The 17500-nt window shown below is 42.9% G+C and overlaps 1 protein-coding gene across 2 annotated transcripts; it reads right to left on the reverse strand.

Moving 5' to 3' along the window:
- Window positions 1–8933: 8933 nt before the first annotated feature.
- Il20 (interleukin 20) lies at window positions 8934–12636 on the reverse strand. 2 transcript variants are annotated; one of them, XM_021174783.1, is made up of 5 exons: window positions 12253–12636; window positions 11909–11974; window positions 11650–11802; window positions 10417–10491; window positions 8934–9441 (listed from the first exon to the last, which is right to left on the reverse strand). In XM_021174783.1, the coding sequence occupies exons 1-5, from the start codon at window positions 12409–12411 to the stop codon at window positions 9364–9366; spliced, it is 531 nt and encodes a 176-aa protein (XP_021030442.1). In that variant the 5' UTR covers window positions 12412–12636; the 3' UTR covers window positions 8934–9363. The 2 variants fall into 2 exon arrangements, with proteins under 2 accessions (XP_021030442.1, XP_021030448.1); XM_021174789.1 differs by lacking the exon at window positions 11909–11974 and having other exon boundaries at window positions 12253–12480.
- Window positions 12637–17500: the final 4864 nt, after the last annotated feature.

Consider the following 17500-nt stretch of genomic DNA (forward strand, 5'->3'; position numbering starts at 1 on the left):
CCCTGGCTGTCCTGGAATTCACTTTGTAGACCAGGCTGGCCTGGAACTCAAAAATCCACCTGCCTCTGCCTCCCAAGTGCTGGGATTAAAGGTGTGTGCCACCACCCAGTTGCTGGGCTCTTCTTTAGTCGACTCTAAGAATATATATTTGTTGTATTAGTCCTGTCGATTTTTTAAAAGTCCTACATAGCTTCTCAGCCTCCTAAAATTGTATTAACTCTTATGAATTTAAAGGACATCCCTATGGAAAAGCCATCCCCAATGCTAGGCTCAGTTCTATGGATTTATGTCTCCTAACTCAGTCCTGGCGCTATGCCTGTCTTGTTACCATCCCAATACCTTCAGGTTGTGGCCTTGAATTGAGCTGTTTCTAGCAGTTTTCCTGAGCTCTAAATGGTATGTAATTGACTGCACATATTTAAAGCATACAACATGATGAGCTTTGACACAGGTAGGCCCGATAGAACCTTCACCACTATCACGATCACATACACACACACACAGACACACACACACACACACACACACACACCTTACCTGTAGCTCAGCTATTTATTTGTGGTGAGCATGCAGGTTGTTTGTGATAATTACTGATTTAAAAAACGAAGCTAGAATAAGCAATCAGGTGCAAGTTCCTGCACAGACATGCACTTTGTTTTCTCTTGGATAAATACCTTGAAGGTGAGTGGATGGTCATGTGAAAGAGGTTTGCTTGACTTTTGCTTTTTTTTTTTTTTTTCCTTTTTTTTTTTTTTTTGGAATGCCCATAATATACATCAAGCTGGTAAATTGACACATGATGTTTAAGTTTGTTGAAAGCAGACTGCAGGAGCAAGGAGGGCCCTTTTGTCCCAGACTCTAGCATATTTATTTCTAGTGAGCTCCAAAAGAAAAAAAAAATCCTTAACTTGGGCAAGGTAGCCCCTTAACCCTGTTACATAGAGAGAGCAGCAAAGCAGCCCCAGGGAGAAAACATTGTGTTCTTGAGAATAACTGAAAGGTGAGCCACTTCCAGCAGAGATTACAGTGGTTTATTTCACTATATAAAAATGCCCACAAGGGGAACTGAAAGCTCCTGCTCAGAGAGGCCAGAGAGGAACCCCTATCTAGGACTCTGTAATGGGGAAAGCTGAGATTCTCCTGCTCCTGCTGGGTGTTTGGAAGTCACTCCAGTTTCTCCACTGAATGCTTCAAGCCACGGTTTGATGTTTTGATGCTTATTGCTTCCCTTTATGGGCTATTTGTTCATGATACCTTTACTTGTGCCTGCTACGTACTTAATACCCTTAAGATATATTCAGAACTGAAAGTACAGCCATTACCACCTGTGCAGAACACCACCAAACTGCTTTTTGAAGCATTTGTCTCCTTCACAGTGTTAATCCCGAGATTGGCCAGAAAAACCAACTCCACATTGGCAGCCATATTTAAAACTCACTTTATTAAATAGTAAATACTGACCAAGAAATGGACTTTGGCCAGTCCCATACACTGGAATTTCTCAGCTAAAATGACCTCAAGCCAGGTGTTACATGGGGCTTATAAAGATAAGCCTATAAGCCACCATACTTTCCCATGAGGCTTTGTTTCTTTCTTTTAAGAACTATAACTCCCAGAATTCCAGGAAGTAACCTGGTTTCTGACCAGGTGGGGCCTACTAGTTAATTTTGGGCATTACAACATATCCCTTATTGCAGTATAAGGTATTGCAGTGCACATGTCCCTCAGCGCTCAGGATAGACAATGTTTCTTTTTTCTTTCTTTCTTTCATTCTTCATCCCTCCCTCTCTTTTTTTCTTTCTCCCTTTCTTTCTTCCTTCCTTCCTTTCTTTCCTTCTTTCCTTCTTTCCTTCTTTCTTTCTTTCTTTTTTCTTTCTTTCTTTCTTTCTTTTTTCTTTCTTTCTTTCTTCCTTTCTTTGCCCCTCCCTCACCCATTCCCTTCCTTCCTCCCTTCCTTCCTCCCTTCCTTCCTCCCTTCCTTCCTTCCTTCCTTTCTTTCTTCCTTTCTTTTATTGAAACTGGGTCTCATGCTGTGTAACTCATGCTAGGCTGAACTGGCTACCCTCTTACCTCACCCTCCAAAAACTGGCACTGCAGACCTATGCTGCCATACCCAGTAAGACAATCGTGAATTCTGTTTTAATAGGAGTACTGTGTGGTTTAAATTTGCATTTACGTAAGTGGAGACAATGGTGAGTGAGCTCCTCTTGTGTGCTCCCTTCTGGCATGTATTTATCTGTTCTGGGTTTCGTTCAAACCTTTTGCCTAATTTTTATTGCACTGTGTTCTTATCACTGAATTTTGACTACTCTGTATTTCTAGGACATAAGTTCTTTCAGGTAGAGGGCTTTCAAATAGAGTCACCAGACAGTGAATGTTTCTCTTCATTTCAAGATGGCCTTCATTTCTTAGGGTGAGCAGCCCTAAGAAAGCTTTCATGAGGTATGGGTTATGGACATGTTTGTCCAGGACTTGTGCTTTGATGTCATATCCAAGCACATCTGAGTAACTGGAAGTCCACAAAGGTTTTCAAAACCTTTCCTCTAAGAAAGTTCACAGTTTCAGGTTGCACACTTAGAGCTATGGTCCATTGTTATTGACATTTTATAGAATAAAGCATGAATCAAAAGTTTATTCCTGCATGAATGGCCAATTGTCCCCTTCCCATCCCCCATATCAGGATAGGGGTCATTTCTGTTCTTCTGTACCCTCCTCAGTTCTTGGAATAGACAATCAATATTTATTTATTTATTTATTTATTTATTTATTTATTTTTCTTCCTTCTTCCTTCCTTCATTCTTTTCTTTCTAACTAGGATCTCATATTGTAGCTCAGGCTACGTTAAGTTGGCTAACCTCTGGCCTCAGACACTGGAATTAAAGGCCTATGCCACCAATATTGTAGCACCATTTCTATGCCTCGTGTATGTTGAAAATGAATTGTCTATGCATGTCCAGGAGTTCTAGTCTGTCCCATGTGTCTGTCTGTCCAGCCATCACACAAGCTTCACACTGTCTGAATCATCAGCATTTGGCATACATTTGAGGTCAGATAGTATTAATCCTATCATTTTATCCTTTTTCAAGTTCCAGTATTTCATACGATTCAGATCTGCTCTTTGTTTTTTTCCATAGTGAGTTTTTCCTTTATTCTTTTCTATCCAAAGGAGGCCTCTAGAATTCTTACTTCAATCGCATGGAACTATATAGGGGACAACTTGGGAAATGTTGATACCTTAATAACACTGAGTCTTTTGTTCATGAATATGGTGTAGTTCTCCGTCACTGGATGCTTCCATTGTTGTTCCATGATTGTTTACACACTTCAGGACAATTTTTAGTGCCCAAAAGAGGGGTCAGCAGTGGAGAGATTTGCTGGGAAAGTTTGAGGACTGAGGTTCAGATCCTCAGAACCCACACAATGCCTGGTGGGCATGGCTTCCCACCTGTAACCAGCCTGGGAAGATGGACACAGGGGGTTCCCAGAGCAAGCTGGCTACTGAGACAAGTCACCATACCAGCAACATCCAGGACTGACAGACAGACCCTGCCTCGAAGACTGAGGTGGAAGAGCCACTGAGGAAGATTCCCAACACCAGCCTGGGGTCTCTACATACATGCCCCCACACATATACATGTGAGTCCCTCACGTGCAAACATACACACTCACATGCACACATATCAACCACACATAGATAAAAAGGGGGGGGGGTCCTTCAAAAGGTTTTTTAAAGATCTATTTATTTTTATTTTATGTGCACATGTGTTTGCCTGTATGAGTTTATGTGTACCACATGTGTGCAGGAGCCCTTGAAGGCCAGAAGAAGGCATCAGATCCCTTGGAGCTGGGATTATAGGTGTGAGCCACCATGTGAGTGCTGGGCACAGATCTCAGGCCCTATGTGTGTGTGTGTGTGTGTGTGTGTGTGTGTGTGTGTGTGTGTGTAAATTTGTACACATGAGTGCAGTGCCCGAAGAGGTCAGAAGAGGTCAGATGCCCTGGTGCTAGAGTTACAGGCAGTTATGAGCCACCCACACAACTCAAATTTTGGGAATTAAATCTGTTTGTTTGGTTTGGTTTGGTTTGGTTTGGTTTGGTTTGGTTTGGTTTGGTTTTTGCTTTTTGTTTTTTGTTTTTTGTTTTTTGTTTTTTGTTTTTTGTTTTTGTTTTTGTTTTTTTGAGATAGGGTTTCTCCGTGTAGCCCTGGCTGTCCTGGAACTCACTCTGTAGACCAGGCTGGCCTCAAACTCAGAAATCTGCCAACCTCAACATCCCAAGTGCTGGGATTAAAGGCGTGTGCCACCACTGCCCAGCCAGAATGTACTCTTAACCACTGAGTCATTGCTCTAGGCCTGCTTTCGTTCAATTATTTCAAGTTTTAGTATTATCACAATTAGTAATTTTTAAAAGAATAATTTATTTATTTATTGCATATGAGTACACTGTAGCTGGCTTCAGACACACCAGAAGAGGGCATCAGATTCCATTACAGATGGTTGTGAGCCACCATGTGGTTGCTGGAAATTGAATTCAGGACCTCTGGAAGAGCAGTCAGAGCTCTCAACCCCTGAGCCATCGCTAGCCCCCTAGTAATTTTTTTGAAGTTCAAGTTCCATTAGTGTGTTGCTGAAATGTGAAGATATAGTTGGGTTTCGTGTGTGGATTTTATATTCTGCCATCTTACTGAGACTTCTTATGCTAGCTGCTTTTGATGGCTTCCATTGGCTATTTCAACCCAGATAAGAAGGTCCTCTACAAATGCAGTGGCTCTTTGTTTCTAAGTAGATGACTTTAATTTATTCTTGAATAGAACTGAGGTTAAGCTTACTGGAAACTCAAAGACCTCAACTGTAGTGGCAACTCTGCCATGACTTACTGTGCAACCTTTGACAACTCACTTTCCCTCTCTGAAACCCAACTGCTATCTGAGTTGATCTGCAAGTTCTCTGTGATGGGTTCTCACGTTGAGTAAGACAAAGAACACGATCTGAGTGGTGTCCAGGCTCTCGTGACTCATGACCTCAGGCCTCTGGGCTCTGCCTCTTCCTCTTCCCGTTAAGTGTTGACTCATAGCTATCAGGAGCGTTAAGGTGTCACCTCTGCTCTCCTGGCCTTCCAGTGAAACAGGGAGTGGTTGTGTTTGCTGTGTTTTTACCTTTTGCTGTGCCGCCTGGAGTGCTGTGAGCAAGACCTTGACTGCAGAGCAAAACGGATTTTACAACAAAGGTCAAGCTACTCAACAAACAAATTAAAAAAAAATCATTGAATTTTTTTAATATCTTAATATTCTATACAAACACTTACTTTTGGATTCAGTGGTTGTTGACAGTGTAGTATTGAAGTATGCCAAGATGGGACACATGGGGAAGATTCAACACATGAGATAAAACCAGGTTCCTACAAGAGTCCAGTGAAGAAGCAAAAGTCTTGTCTGTCTACATGGAGAATACACACAAGTTAGAACAAAGTATGCTGGAAAGACCTGACTCTTTGAAAATAGAGGATCTAGGCTGCCCCAAAATCACAGTGGAAACGGGAGGACAGAACAGATCCTTTCTATTGTTGGAATCACAAATCCTTGCCCTCGCTCCTAGGTTTGAAACACCATGCCTTCTGAAAGAGAGCCTACCTCTCTCCAGAGGGAAAATCAGCCCCATGCTTCCAGACATCCCAGAGCATGGGGCATCAGTTTGGCTTGCCTGACAACATACACTCACTTCAGATGCTAAACTAGACAGATCGATTCCTTTACGCCATGGACAGCAGTGATGGCAGCAGACATGTCTGATGCCCGGAGACATGATAGAATCCAGTTTCTAGAAACAACTCCAGAACCACCCATACTACCATTTTCACTTTAAGAAAGCAGTGTAGAATTAGTTCAAACAAAGAAAAACCTACCCGGTGAAGACAGGGAGAGGTTATGTTTCCAGAGTTTGCCGCCCCCACCCCGCCATCTTAGCAGAAAGACTCCAGAGTGAGCAGAGGTGTGGGAAGATTTATTGTGGGGTGGGGGAAGGATGCTACCAGATGTGCTCTGGTTTAAGGCAGTTGGCCTGTGGAAGATGTAGGAGATCTAACTCTAAGCAGGGCATCCTGTGTGATTGATTAGGAATTATATGTTTGGGGTTTCTTTGTCAGTTACTAATAAATTGGTCACTTGGAGCCAATTGCTTCCAAGGGTCATTGCTCCATGAGCTTGTTGATGGTGAGGATAGCCTATCTAAGTGGCTGTAAATCTGACTTAAAGTTAGCAGTAGACTGGCTTCTCAGGTTGCAGATTGTAGATACCGCGGTGGCTTCCTGGGGTGACTGCTGCAGATTGTGGGTCAGAGTTTTGTTTTTAGGTATGACCTGGCCTCCGTTTGCATATCAATTTCTCATCAGCGATTAAAAGCAGAGAAGAGATGGGTTTCATCTCCAGTATAATGGCTCACGGTAACCAGAGTTGATAGGTCATTCTCAGTTGAGCATATTTCTCCCATGATCTACGACAGAAAAACCCATGTCCGCCCTGTTGGTTGAGGAGGCTTAGAAATATGAGAGATTTACATTCAACACTGATGTTGTAGAGATAGGTTTCCCCAGGAAACCAATGCTTAGTTCCCCAGCGTGGTGGAGAGGCTCGGCACTTTCTGAGTACTGAAGGCCCCCATTTGTTATCTGTCTAAGGCCTGGACTTTCCTTCCATCCACCAAAGTGAGTTGGTTCTCAACCACCTCCTGCAGCCATATTCTTACCTTGTTACCAGTGGCCATGTGACCTTGGCTTTAAGAATCAGGCTGTCTCTATCAAGCTTTGGTTCTGCTGTTGCCTGTGGGCATGTCTGGACACGTCTTGAATGTGGTGATGACGGTGCCTTCCTCACAGGTCTACTCTCAGACATAAGTAACATAAGCTCCCAATACAATGCCTCCCCTGTGATAGGTACTTAGCCAAAACAATCATTTTAGCTACAGAAGACGTCTCCCAGTATTTGGGGGGGATACATTCTAAGCACCCCCTTGGAAAATTGAAGCTACAATCATTATGACCCTTTTTAGAGTTCCTCAGGCTATTTTGGGAGAATGGTTTCCAAATTGCTTTCTCTCCCTAAGAATATTCAACTCCATGGATGTTCAACTCCCTTATATAAAATGGCATAGTATTTATGCACGACCTATACATTCATTTATATAGTCATATATTTAATGTAACATAAAAGCCATGTGCATAACTGGGAGAATATAATGAAGGGAATGAAGATGAAAAAAGTCTATGTCAGTTCAATACAAATGTGATTTTTTTTCAAATTTTTTTTATTCACAACTGCTTGAATCTGCATGAACAGAACCCTCGGGTACAAAAGACATTTTCTTCTATACATACATACATTCATACATGCATACATATAATACATACCTATGCTAGAGTTTAATGTATGAACTGGACACCAAAAAGACTAGCAACAATAACGACACACTATAATAAAAGTCATTTAAAAGTTACAGATCATTTACCTTTAGAATTTCCAACTTAACACCTTCTGACCATACTTGTCCTCAACTGAAACAGCAGAAAGCAGACCCAGGACTAAGGAGAGGTTCCTGATTCCTGTATCCCAGCTGTAGGGAGCCGCTGTGGAATCTCCATCACTACATGTCCTCCAGTAGCCCACCTTCCTGGGGCCTCCCTCAAGCCCTAATTTGGTTTGATTATTTATTGCTGAAGTTCTCATTTGTACCAGGTAAGACCCACACAACTATACAAAGAACCTGGTGAAAATGGGTGGACTCTGCAGAAGTAATGAGAATTCAGTCATGATTCAAACTCAACCAAGAAAAAGAGGAAGATGGAGAAAGAAATGGGAGGGAGAGAGAACGAATATTTTAAAATTGTTTCCTATGGTTGTTGGAATAAGGATAATTTTAATTTTCTTCTTTATATTTATCTCTAGTTTTCCAATTTTTCTCTCTTGGGTAGTTGTTAATTATACATAAACTGAAGAAAAGAATTTAATTCTTAAAAGTCTACCAAAGCAAACTTACGAGGCAACAAAAAGGGGCAATGGTAGAATCCAAGGAGCTAAGCTGGCTTGGGACACTGAGTATTACAAAGCCAGGAGACAGCATTCTGAGTGAGTAGAAAGGAAGATGGGGCCAGGCCAGGTCAGAAACCAGCTCCTGGGAATTCAGGCCTGCTCCATCTGAAGAGCCTGGGAAGAAAACAGTTTGATTAAACAAAAGACACAAAGACAAAGACTTGATCCAGTAGCAAAGTAGACCACAGGACTAGAGAAAATCCAAATGGGTGGGCCTCAGGAGACAGCTCCTCTCCTCCCCTGGGAAGGCTCTGGAGCAACACTGCATCCCCCATGTTCTAAACCTATCACATGTACTCACTGACACTGACTGGTGCCATATTCAGGATGCCAGGTAAGGAACCACGGGTGTGAGGAGACACTGTGCTCAGAGCCTGTGAGTTGAGAGCAGCAAGTCTGAATGAAGCCCTTCAGCCTGTCACTCACTGAGGGCTCAGGACTGTCACTCCAGGACTGGAGCCAGCAGTGAAATAAGACAGGGGCTGGGTGGGAATGGATCATAGAAAAAGAAGTTCAGATTCTCACTCATCTTTCTTCCCAGGAAGCCAGAGGATCCTGCCTGACCCTCAATCCAAGCTTACCCTCAACAGTGCTTCTCCCTGGGAGTGTTTTCACACTTCGGGCTGATATTACACAAAGAAAACTTTATTTGTAGAACTACACATGGGTCAAAGAGCTTATAGCTGAATTCATACACATATGAATGAGTCTGGAATTAGGTTGGAATATTGGGTAACTATAAGGCACCTACAATTTCCTATCTGATGCCTTCTTCCCCTGGCTCACTGTCTCGTTTGGGCTTCAGCAGTAAGTATGTGCTCAGTTAAACACCAACTCCTGTAGCCACTCCTCTGGAATTTAACAGGCTTGTTTATTATATGAAAATACATCACCTGCTCTTGACAGGTTATAAATATAATCTTCTAAGTCTTGTGTTCAAGTAAAAAAATAAATAGAAGTTGAATAGAAAATAAATACACATATCAATGAATAAATATAGCTAGCATTAGAAAGGACATTATAGAAAATTTTACAAAATTGCAGTGTAAGGGAATACAGAGACACATGAAGGCATTCACATATGGGAGCCAATAATATATAAATAATATACACATAGCCAGCACTAAGTTATATCACAAAGGGGTGGTGGTTTGAGGCCATCTTCATGGTGCTGAGGACTGGAACTCTTGAGTAGAAATGCCAGCACCTGGGGCCATGTCTTCATGATGCTGAGGTCTGAGATTCTTGGACAGGAGTGTTCTCAGCAGCCTCTCCACTTTCATCTATAGCATCTCCTCCATCCATCTCAGAAGAATGCCTAGTTCCCCCAAAGCCTTTACCACCGCTGCCTGAAGTTCCAACTGAAGGAAGAGCAGATGCATCCTGTCAGAGATGCAAAAGAGACATTTGCCCAGAAATAATCCTCCTTCCTCTATCCCTGGTCTGCTGGGATACCTGTGTGTGTGTGCGTGTGCATGTCTGTGTCTGTGTGTGTGTCTGTGTGTGTCTTTGTGTGTGTGTCTGTGTTTGTCTGTGTGTCTGTGTATGTCTGTGTGTGTGCGTGTGTGTCTGTGTGTGGGTCTGTGTGTGTGTGTCTGTGTGTGTCTTTGTGTGTGTGTCTGTCTGTGTGTGTGCGCGCGCGTGTGTGTGTCTGTGTGTGTCTGTGTGTCTGTGTGTGTCTGTGTGTGTCTGTGTTGTCTATGTGTGTACCCTACTGTGCATACTTTGATCTAATAAATAGTGACTATATCAAGCACTGGACCAGTTCAGAAGCGAATATCACAATCCTTGTTTATAAGGAATTCTCAGCTGAGGAATGGAGACAGACGAGAACAGTAACTGAAATGAAGTATGATGACCAAATGATGGACGTTTCTACAGTATGGCAAGAGGTAGCCAACTCTGGGAGAAGCATCCACCTCCTTCCTGGAGGTGATGACCTAGGCTGATTCAGGAAGGAGGATGTCAGTGAGCACTCTCTTGGGAGGCATGCAGGAGTATCCTTGTGAGAAACAACATAGGTGGATTCGTATGATGTTGCAAGTGAGTGCTTTTGAACATATGTACGAGTGTGTGTGTATTGGAAAACAACCGTTTCTCGTCTATGCCCCATTGGAAGATCAGGTGTCTCTCTATTGGTTAGAGGAGTCATAGACATTCTTTCTTCGCTGGTGGGGAATCATGTAGAGAATGCATCCTTCTAGGACCTGGGATTGTCCCTAGGGCCATAGTGAACTATTAATCTGGTTTTTACCAACATGAATATCCCTCCCACATATCTATAATCTCAATTCTAAAAACACACCTCCCACAATCCATACAAACATAGTATATACCTCTGTGAAGTGACTCAGAATTTGGTTGTATTTCTCCATTGCTTCTTCCCCACAATGACATGACATGCGAGAATGCTGTAAAAAAGACCCAAAGAATAGTACGTTTTATTTTTACCTTTTAGTGTAAAGGTGATTTGTATGTACCCCTGTGCACCACATTCACATAGTGCCAGGGAAGGCCAGGAGAGGGTGCTGGGTCCCTGGGACTGGAATTAACGAAGGGTTGTGAGACACCTTGTGGGTGCTGGGAATCAAACCTGGGTCCTCTGCAAGGGCAGCAGCCAGTGTTCTTAACTGTTAAGCCGTCTCTCTCCACTTCCACTTTTATTTTAAATTTTGGTTTTTCTGCTCCTGCTATTGGGATAAGCAGAGAGTTCTGTTTCTATAACCCTATAATCCTACAGTCACTTCTATAGGAAAGTCTTTTCCGGCTTTATCATTTGGGATCATTTACCTAACCATCAGGCTAATGAGGCAGCTTTTCGTTTCAAATATGGAGCACACAGAGTCTTTTTTAGAAAGAGACAGTGTTCTCCAGTTCCTGTGCCCCACTGGCTTCCTACTCTAGCTCCTGCCTAGAAGACTCCAGAGCAAATCCAGGCCCTTATGGAAAGAATGCAATTCTATAGTCCTGTTCATAACCTAAGATCTATCCCAATAGCCCACTCACCTACCACTTGAGCACAAGGTCTCTAGTAAGGATGTAGAACTCATTACCTATAAAAAAAAATCTAGGACTGGAGAGATGGCTCGCTGGTTAAGAGCACTGACTGCTCTTCCAGAGGTCCTGAGTTCAATTCTCAGCAACCACATGGTGACTCCCAACCACCTGTAATAGAATCTGATGCCCTCTTCTGGTGCATCTGAAGATAGCAACAATGTACTCATATACTAAAATAAATAAATAAATCTTTTTTTAAAAGATAAAAAGAAAAAAATCTAGTTTCACAGATACGAGCTAATAATCACAAATACCAAACAGCCAGCATTTTGTATTGCTTCAAACTTTTTAGGATGCTTTTTTTTTAATGCAGCATATATTCATTATTTCTAAAAAGTTACTCTTGGGGGGATCGTTGGTTGGTTGGTTGGTTGGTTGGTTGGTTGGTTGGTTGGTTGGTTGGTTGGTTTGGCTTCTTGTTTTGTTTAGTAATTTTGGACTCAATTTCTCTACCCATCCATAGGAAAGGAAAATGAGCCTGGTTGCTAAGTCCTTCCAACTATGTTACTCACACAGACTGAGAGGTCCTTCTTGATGATAAGAAAGGAGTTGGCGAGGCTGCTGATCTTTCTCAGGGTGTGGTGGTCAGGGGTCTGGTAGACTTTGAATACCCTGTCCAGATAGAATCTCACTAGATGACGGAGGAAGCAGCATCTATCCAAAGACTGTGAAGAAGACAAGTGTGTCAGTGGGGAGAGCAGGAGACAAGACCAGGCTGATGAGGAAGCTCTGGGTTCACCCGCCCTGAGCTCCCCCGGATCAAATCCAGACCTTTATGTCTTTCAAAGACTCAGTCGTCCTTAAAATTCTGATGTCAATATTTGCATCTTCAGCTTGCTAAACAGGAGAAAGGACAAGAAGAGACAGGTCACTGATTGCCGCCAAGGTCTTAGCAAAACTTTTGATCTCTTTCCCGCTAGGGTCTAGTGAGAGGCATTTTGGAACTACCAAGTACAGGCATCTCTTGGAAATGCACTGTCCAGGACTGGAGTCTCTCCATCCTCTGGGTTTTCATTAGCATACTACTAAGGATACCCTGAGAAGACAGACAGACAGACAGACAGACAGACAGACAGACAGACAGATGAGAAAGATGGATTCCTTCCTTTACATACCACACTATCCCGAATCTCAGAAAATTCCTTTTGTATTGCCTGTAGGTTTGCAGTAATCACACAGCTTCCCAAATGGAGGGTCTTGAGCCCAGTTAAAGGAGTCCAGAGAAGAAAACCCACAGCGGAGAACAGTCCAAAGGCAAGACCAAAGCCTTTCATCTTACACCTAGATCCTGGAGACCAGAAGCAAAAATTCAAAGAGATCAATCAGGGCTGTCGATGTCTCCCGTCTAGCCACCAGGAATATGCCAGCACCAGCTGCCCCCTGGGTGGGAACTGAACAGCCTTCTCCAGCTGCAAACAGTGCTATGTGTTCACACAACTTCCTAAGAAAAGCTGCTTTAGACAGAAACCTCCCAGTCCCTTCCGGGTCTAGGTACTGGGTAGTACCACGGGTCATGGCTCCTTTATTGGGTCTCCTTCCCAGTTCCGCAGTCATTGCCAGCAGAGAAGGCCTGGAGCAGCAGACACTTGCAGTGAACCAACAGAAGATGACATATCAGAAGAAATGTCAAAACATGTTGGAGAGAATTGACGTAGACAACCCCTCCCCACCCCCTTCAGAAAGCCACTGCAACTCCTTCTGCGGTCCCCTTAGACCTACAGGGAAAAAACGGTGTCACAGAAGCTGTGACCATGCCACCAAAAACACCTGCAGGAAAATTGTCTAGATTTTACAGACACCCGCGGGGCAAAAGAGCCTAGCTCTATTTGGCATTGGTCTGAGATCAGAGTGGTTAATGGAGCATAAGAGATTCACTACAGCCCCGATGCCAACAAACAAAATCAATGATTTCATAACAGTCCTTCGGCTGGTGAAATGCAAGAACTGGTGGCGCTCCGCTTCACACGGATCCTTTCAGAGGCTCCTGGGACTCCACAGTGCCCTCTGCAGGGGAGCCTCAGTAAGACACAACTACGGCGGACCCAATAATAACAGACTTTCTCCCTGGCCTTGTATCTTAGGAGCTGAGAGAATGAACCCCACCAAAAAAGCAGAAGCACATTTGAGACAGTTCGTGTGTTCTTTGCAATGAGGGTGTTCAGTTAATAGGGAATGATTATTGAGTTTTAAGATAAAGTTAGAATAGCATAGGATAAGCAAAACGAGGCTCTCGCCTCGACTGCAAAATGACTGCACATTGTGGAATGTCTTTGGAGACACCATTCTCTGTCAACTCATTGCAAGAGCCTGCTGTTCCAGGCCTCACTGGCTGGCAGTAACCATGGCCCTAGGGTGGGGGCAGAATATTTTAATGCAACATCAAACAAGAACTTTTCCATGGCAAACAATATTAAAATCTTAAATAGGAACAGAATATGGCGGTGTCAGGCTGAGCCATTGAAACAGAAGAAGAACCATATGCCCCTGTGCATGTATTTTCATATTTTAATATGTTTTCTTGAAACTATATGATAAAAATATTATTTGTGGGTGTTCTTCCCTTTTAAAAAAAAGTCAGATAAAATGTTGGAAGTCTGAGTGAAATATTTCAACTTTCAGTGCTCCTAGGGAGACACTTAGTCAGTAGCGTGCTTGCTGCACAGACATGAGGACCTGAGTTTAGCACACACCCCCAACCTGTGTGAAAGGCTGGAGCACACCTGTAGTCCCGGGGCTGGTAGGGCACAGGCAGGGCCATCCCTGGGCTTGCCTCCCCTGCCTTACCCAATCACTATGCTCCACTTCTCAGTGAGAGCTCCTTTCTCAAAAACAAGAGGAATGATTTCTGAGGAAGGACAACCCCCACATGCCTCCACATGCACATACACACATACACACACATACAGACACACATACAGTCATTTAGCACTATAATAAGCTTATCTAATGTTTCAATATGTTTGACATCTTTTAGTGGGTTTGGAAGGAAGAAAACACACACACACACACACACAAACAAAATCTCTGCTCTGCCAGTTCCCACCACCTCAGTCAGTTGACTGAGTTTGCCCAGGACTGAAGGTGTTGACTCATTTAAAGATATTTTCTCAGTGGGAAGTCACAAATAAACCAAAGTGAGTTGGACAACTTATATCTCTCTGAGTTTTATTTTCTTAGCCCCAAAATGGTGGTTATCATACTCCAAAACTCATATTTAAATAAAATATGGTATATATACTTAGCACACAGGGAGCAAGTGATTCATTTTAGGTTGATATTGGCACTTCCTGACATACAGTGAGTATATGTTAAATCTATTGTGAAAAAGGAATCATGGAAGAAGCTGTATCTGCATAGAATCTTAGTCCCGTGGCAAAGCTGAAATGTTGCAGGCCCAGAGGCTATTTATCATATCCTGGGCTAGTCCTAACCTCCCAGAAGAGCAATTGTCTGCCCACCTCTGTACCTGAACTAACACTTTGTGACTGATATATAGAAACCTTTTGGACTCTATTAGCTTAGCAGACCACTAGCTTGCACCAACCCAAAAGCTAAGAATGTCATCAGATAGCATCTTAGGCCTACAGAAAGCCTCCCCCATCTTCCTGTACTTGCCTCTCTGGTGTACCCACCAATGCATTTTAACCTTGGCTTGATTTATAACTTTCTTTTTTTCCAATAAAAATGATAAAAACCTTATGAAATGACTTCCACATTGCAACCTGGGATTTAGGGTAACCTAAACCTGTGTTACCCGACCACAGTCCAGGGTAAACTATCTCTTATTCCTTTAAAGATGAGAGATGTCATTTTTGCACCAAAAGATTATGGTGCCTTGGTGTGGGGCTCTGAGAATGGAACACTTTTCCCAGAGGAATCACCCCACTGGAAGCCAGACACCTGCATGGATCCATCGAGATAAGTTCTAAAATATCTCCCTTCTGGTCTCTTTCTTTGACATTGCTTCTTTCTTTCCTGTCTTGATTTCCCATCTGATACTTTCCCCTGAGCAGTATTCTATCCTTTAATGCTCATAATTACATTAAAGTGCCTTCAGTGTGCGAATCACTCCTAAGATTTCTTTCAGCCTTAAAGCCGAAAGTCTCAGATCCTTACAGGTCTCCCTCATGGTGTTAAGATAGCCAATAAAGCTACATCTGTAGCCCCTCCCCGAAATTCTGGGGATTTATGCTGAGATCCATCTTCCAGCGCTGCGGGTGAGCTTTCCTGTATGTCATTCCACTCATCAATCCTGCTAAATGTGACTTCTGTGTTCCTTTGCGTCTGTTTTCTTAACCAAGAACCCTCTAGCTGTTTGAGTACCGATGAAACTTTCTAGACACTTCCATACTCTGCCCCTGGGTCATATGTAATAGCACATGACCTTTTCTGGGGAACATCACTGTAAAACCTGATCTCTCTCTCTCTCTCTCTCTCTCTCTCTCTCTCTCTCTCTCTNTCTCTNTCTCTCTCTCTNTNTNTGTGTGTGTGTGTGTGTGTGTGTCCAGGCCTGACAGATACAAAGATATTCTAAAAAGACATGTAATGAGAATGTTGCTCTCTTGGAAAAAAAATACTGAAATATTATGGGAATGTGTTTTCATTTTAATCTCAGCTGTGGGATAAGGGGCTGCTTCAGATCGTCCACAGCAGGTGACTGTGATTTGCCTCCTGCTCTAGTCAGGGCATGAATTTGCCAGCAGCAGATAGTTTCTGCAATTGTGTGATGTTTGGAATTCTGGGGACTTCTGAGAGGTTATATAAATGCTAGGGCCCCAGAGGTGAGGCAGTTGTTAGTGGTTATTGGTTGGTTGCTGTGGTTTGTAGTTTGTTAAGTAGTCATGCTCAAAGAAGAAATAAGAAGAAATAAGATATCTGGACTGTGAAGATCAAACTTGCCCCAAGAAACTTGAGGACCCTAATCAGCAGGTAGAAATCTAATAATAATGTCACCTGCCCCCTTTCCTGTCTATTTTTTAAGCCTACTTCCTTTGTTCCATAAAACTATAAAACTTGGCTGAAGAGATGGCTCAGCAGTTATGAGCATTGACTGCTCTTCCAGAGGTCCTGAATTCAATTCCCAGCAACCACATAGTGGCTCACAACCATCTGTAATGGGATCTGATGCCCTCTTCTGGTGTGTCTGAAGACAGCTACAGTGTACTCATATACATAAATTAAATAAATAACTCCTTTTTAAAAAACTATAAAACTTTATGAAACTGCTTCCATGTGGAACATGGAAGTTGGGGTAGGTAACCATGATTACTCAAAATGGCTCCAGAATAAATTCCTTCTCCTTATTTCTTTAAAAATCAGAGCTGTAATATCTTCTGCAGCAACGTGGTCATAAACTCAACAACTAGACTAGCATTTGTTGAACATTTACTGTACTAAGTGCTGTGTTCCCATTACCTACTGGATACAAAAATAATGGTGACACTTCCTATTTCTCCAAGAGACTTTGTCCTGGAAAGGGTTTTTTTTTTGGGGGGGGCACATGACTGACCCTCTATATAGCTGGGAAAATGATTGTGTTGACTGGGTTATCCCCAGGGTCATCTGAAAGGTCTCTTACCTGAGTTCCCGAGGAGCTGCTTCTTCTGGTCTCCTAGGAGTCTGTCTCTAGCTGAAAGGCTCCCAGTTACTTATATGTACGCCACGTGAAGGAAGTGAGCTATTAGAGGCAAGGACTGGAAAGCCCTTGGAGTCTCTCAAATGATGCCTCTATTTCCTCAACTTGCAAAGTGATTCTCTGCATCCTGGCTCATCCCAGCATCTTCCTGAACACACGCTGCCTGAGGAGATGCCTGGGTGTAGCTATGAACAAGGAATGCACCTCTCTGCCCTCTAAGTAAAGACAGAGGCCCAGAGACCAGAATTAATGAACTAGAATGGAATTCCTTAGGAGGACCTCCACTCTCTTGTCTAAGTTCAGTTTCCCTGATTTCTCCCTCTTTTTGGTGACACTATAACAGCTCCAAGGGTGACTTGGATGGGTTATAATCCTGTAAAGGAAAACCAGGAGTCACTAGGATTCTCAGTTTTAGGACACATATTTTGTTATAAAAAAGGGTTACTAATTCCTGAAAATTTGAAGGATTATAGCTTGGAGAGGGAAACAGCATTGCTTTAAGCAAATGCTGTTAATTCTGTTTAGAATTCTTGATTCACAGCTCAGTGAGGCTTCAACCAGTCCCCAGGGTAAGGGGCTCCTTTGTTTTTTCATATCCATAATTATCCCTGTCTTGCATCTTGACTCACATTTCATGTGTGTATACATCAAACCAGCTTGGAAAAATGGAGTTTCAAAACTAGCTGTGAGCAGAATCCCCTCTTATGAAATAAACCCGAGTTCCAAAG

The sequence above is a fragment of the Mus caroli genome, chromosome 1 (genome assembly GCF_900094665.2).
Source record: "Mus caroli chromosome 1, CAROLI_EIJ_v1.1, whole genome shotgun sequence".
Classification (NCBI taxonomy): domain Eukaryota; kingdom Metazoa; phylum Chordata; class Mammalia; order Rodentia; family Muridae; genus Mus; species Mus caroli.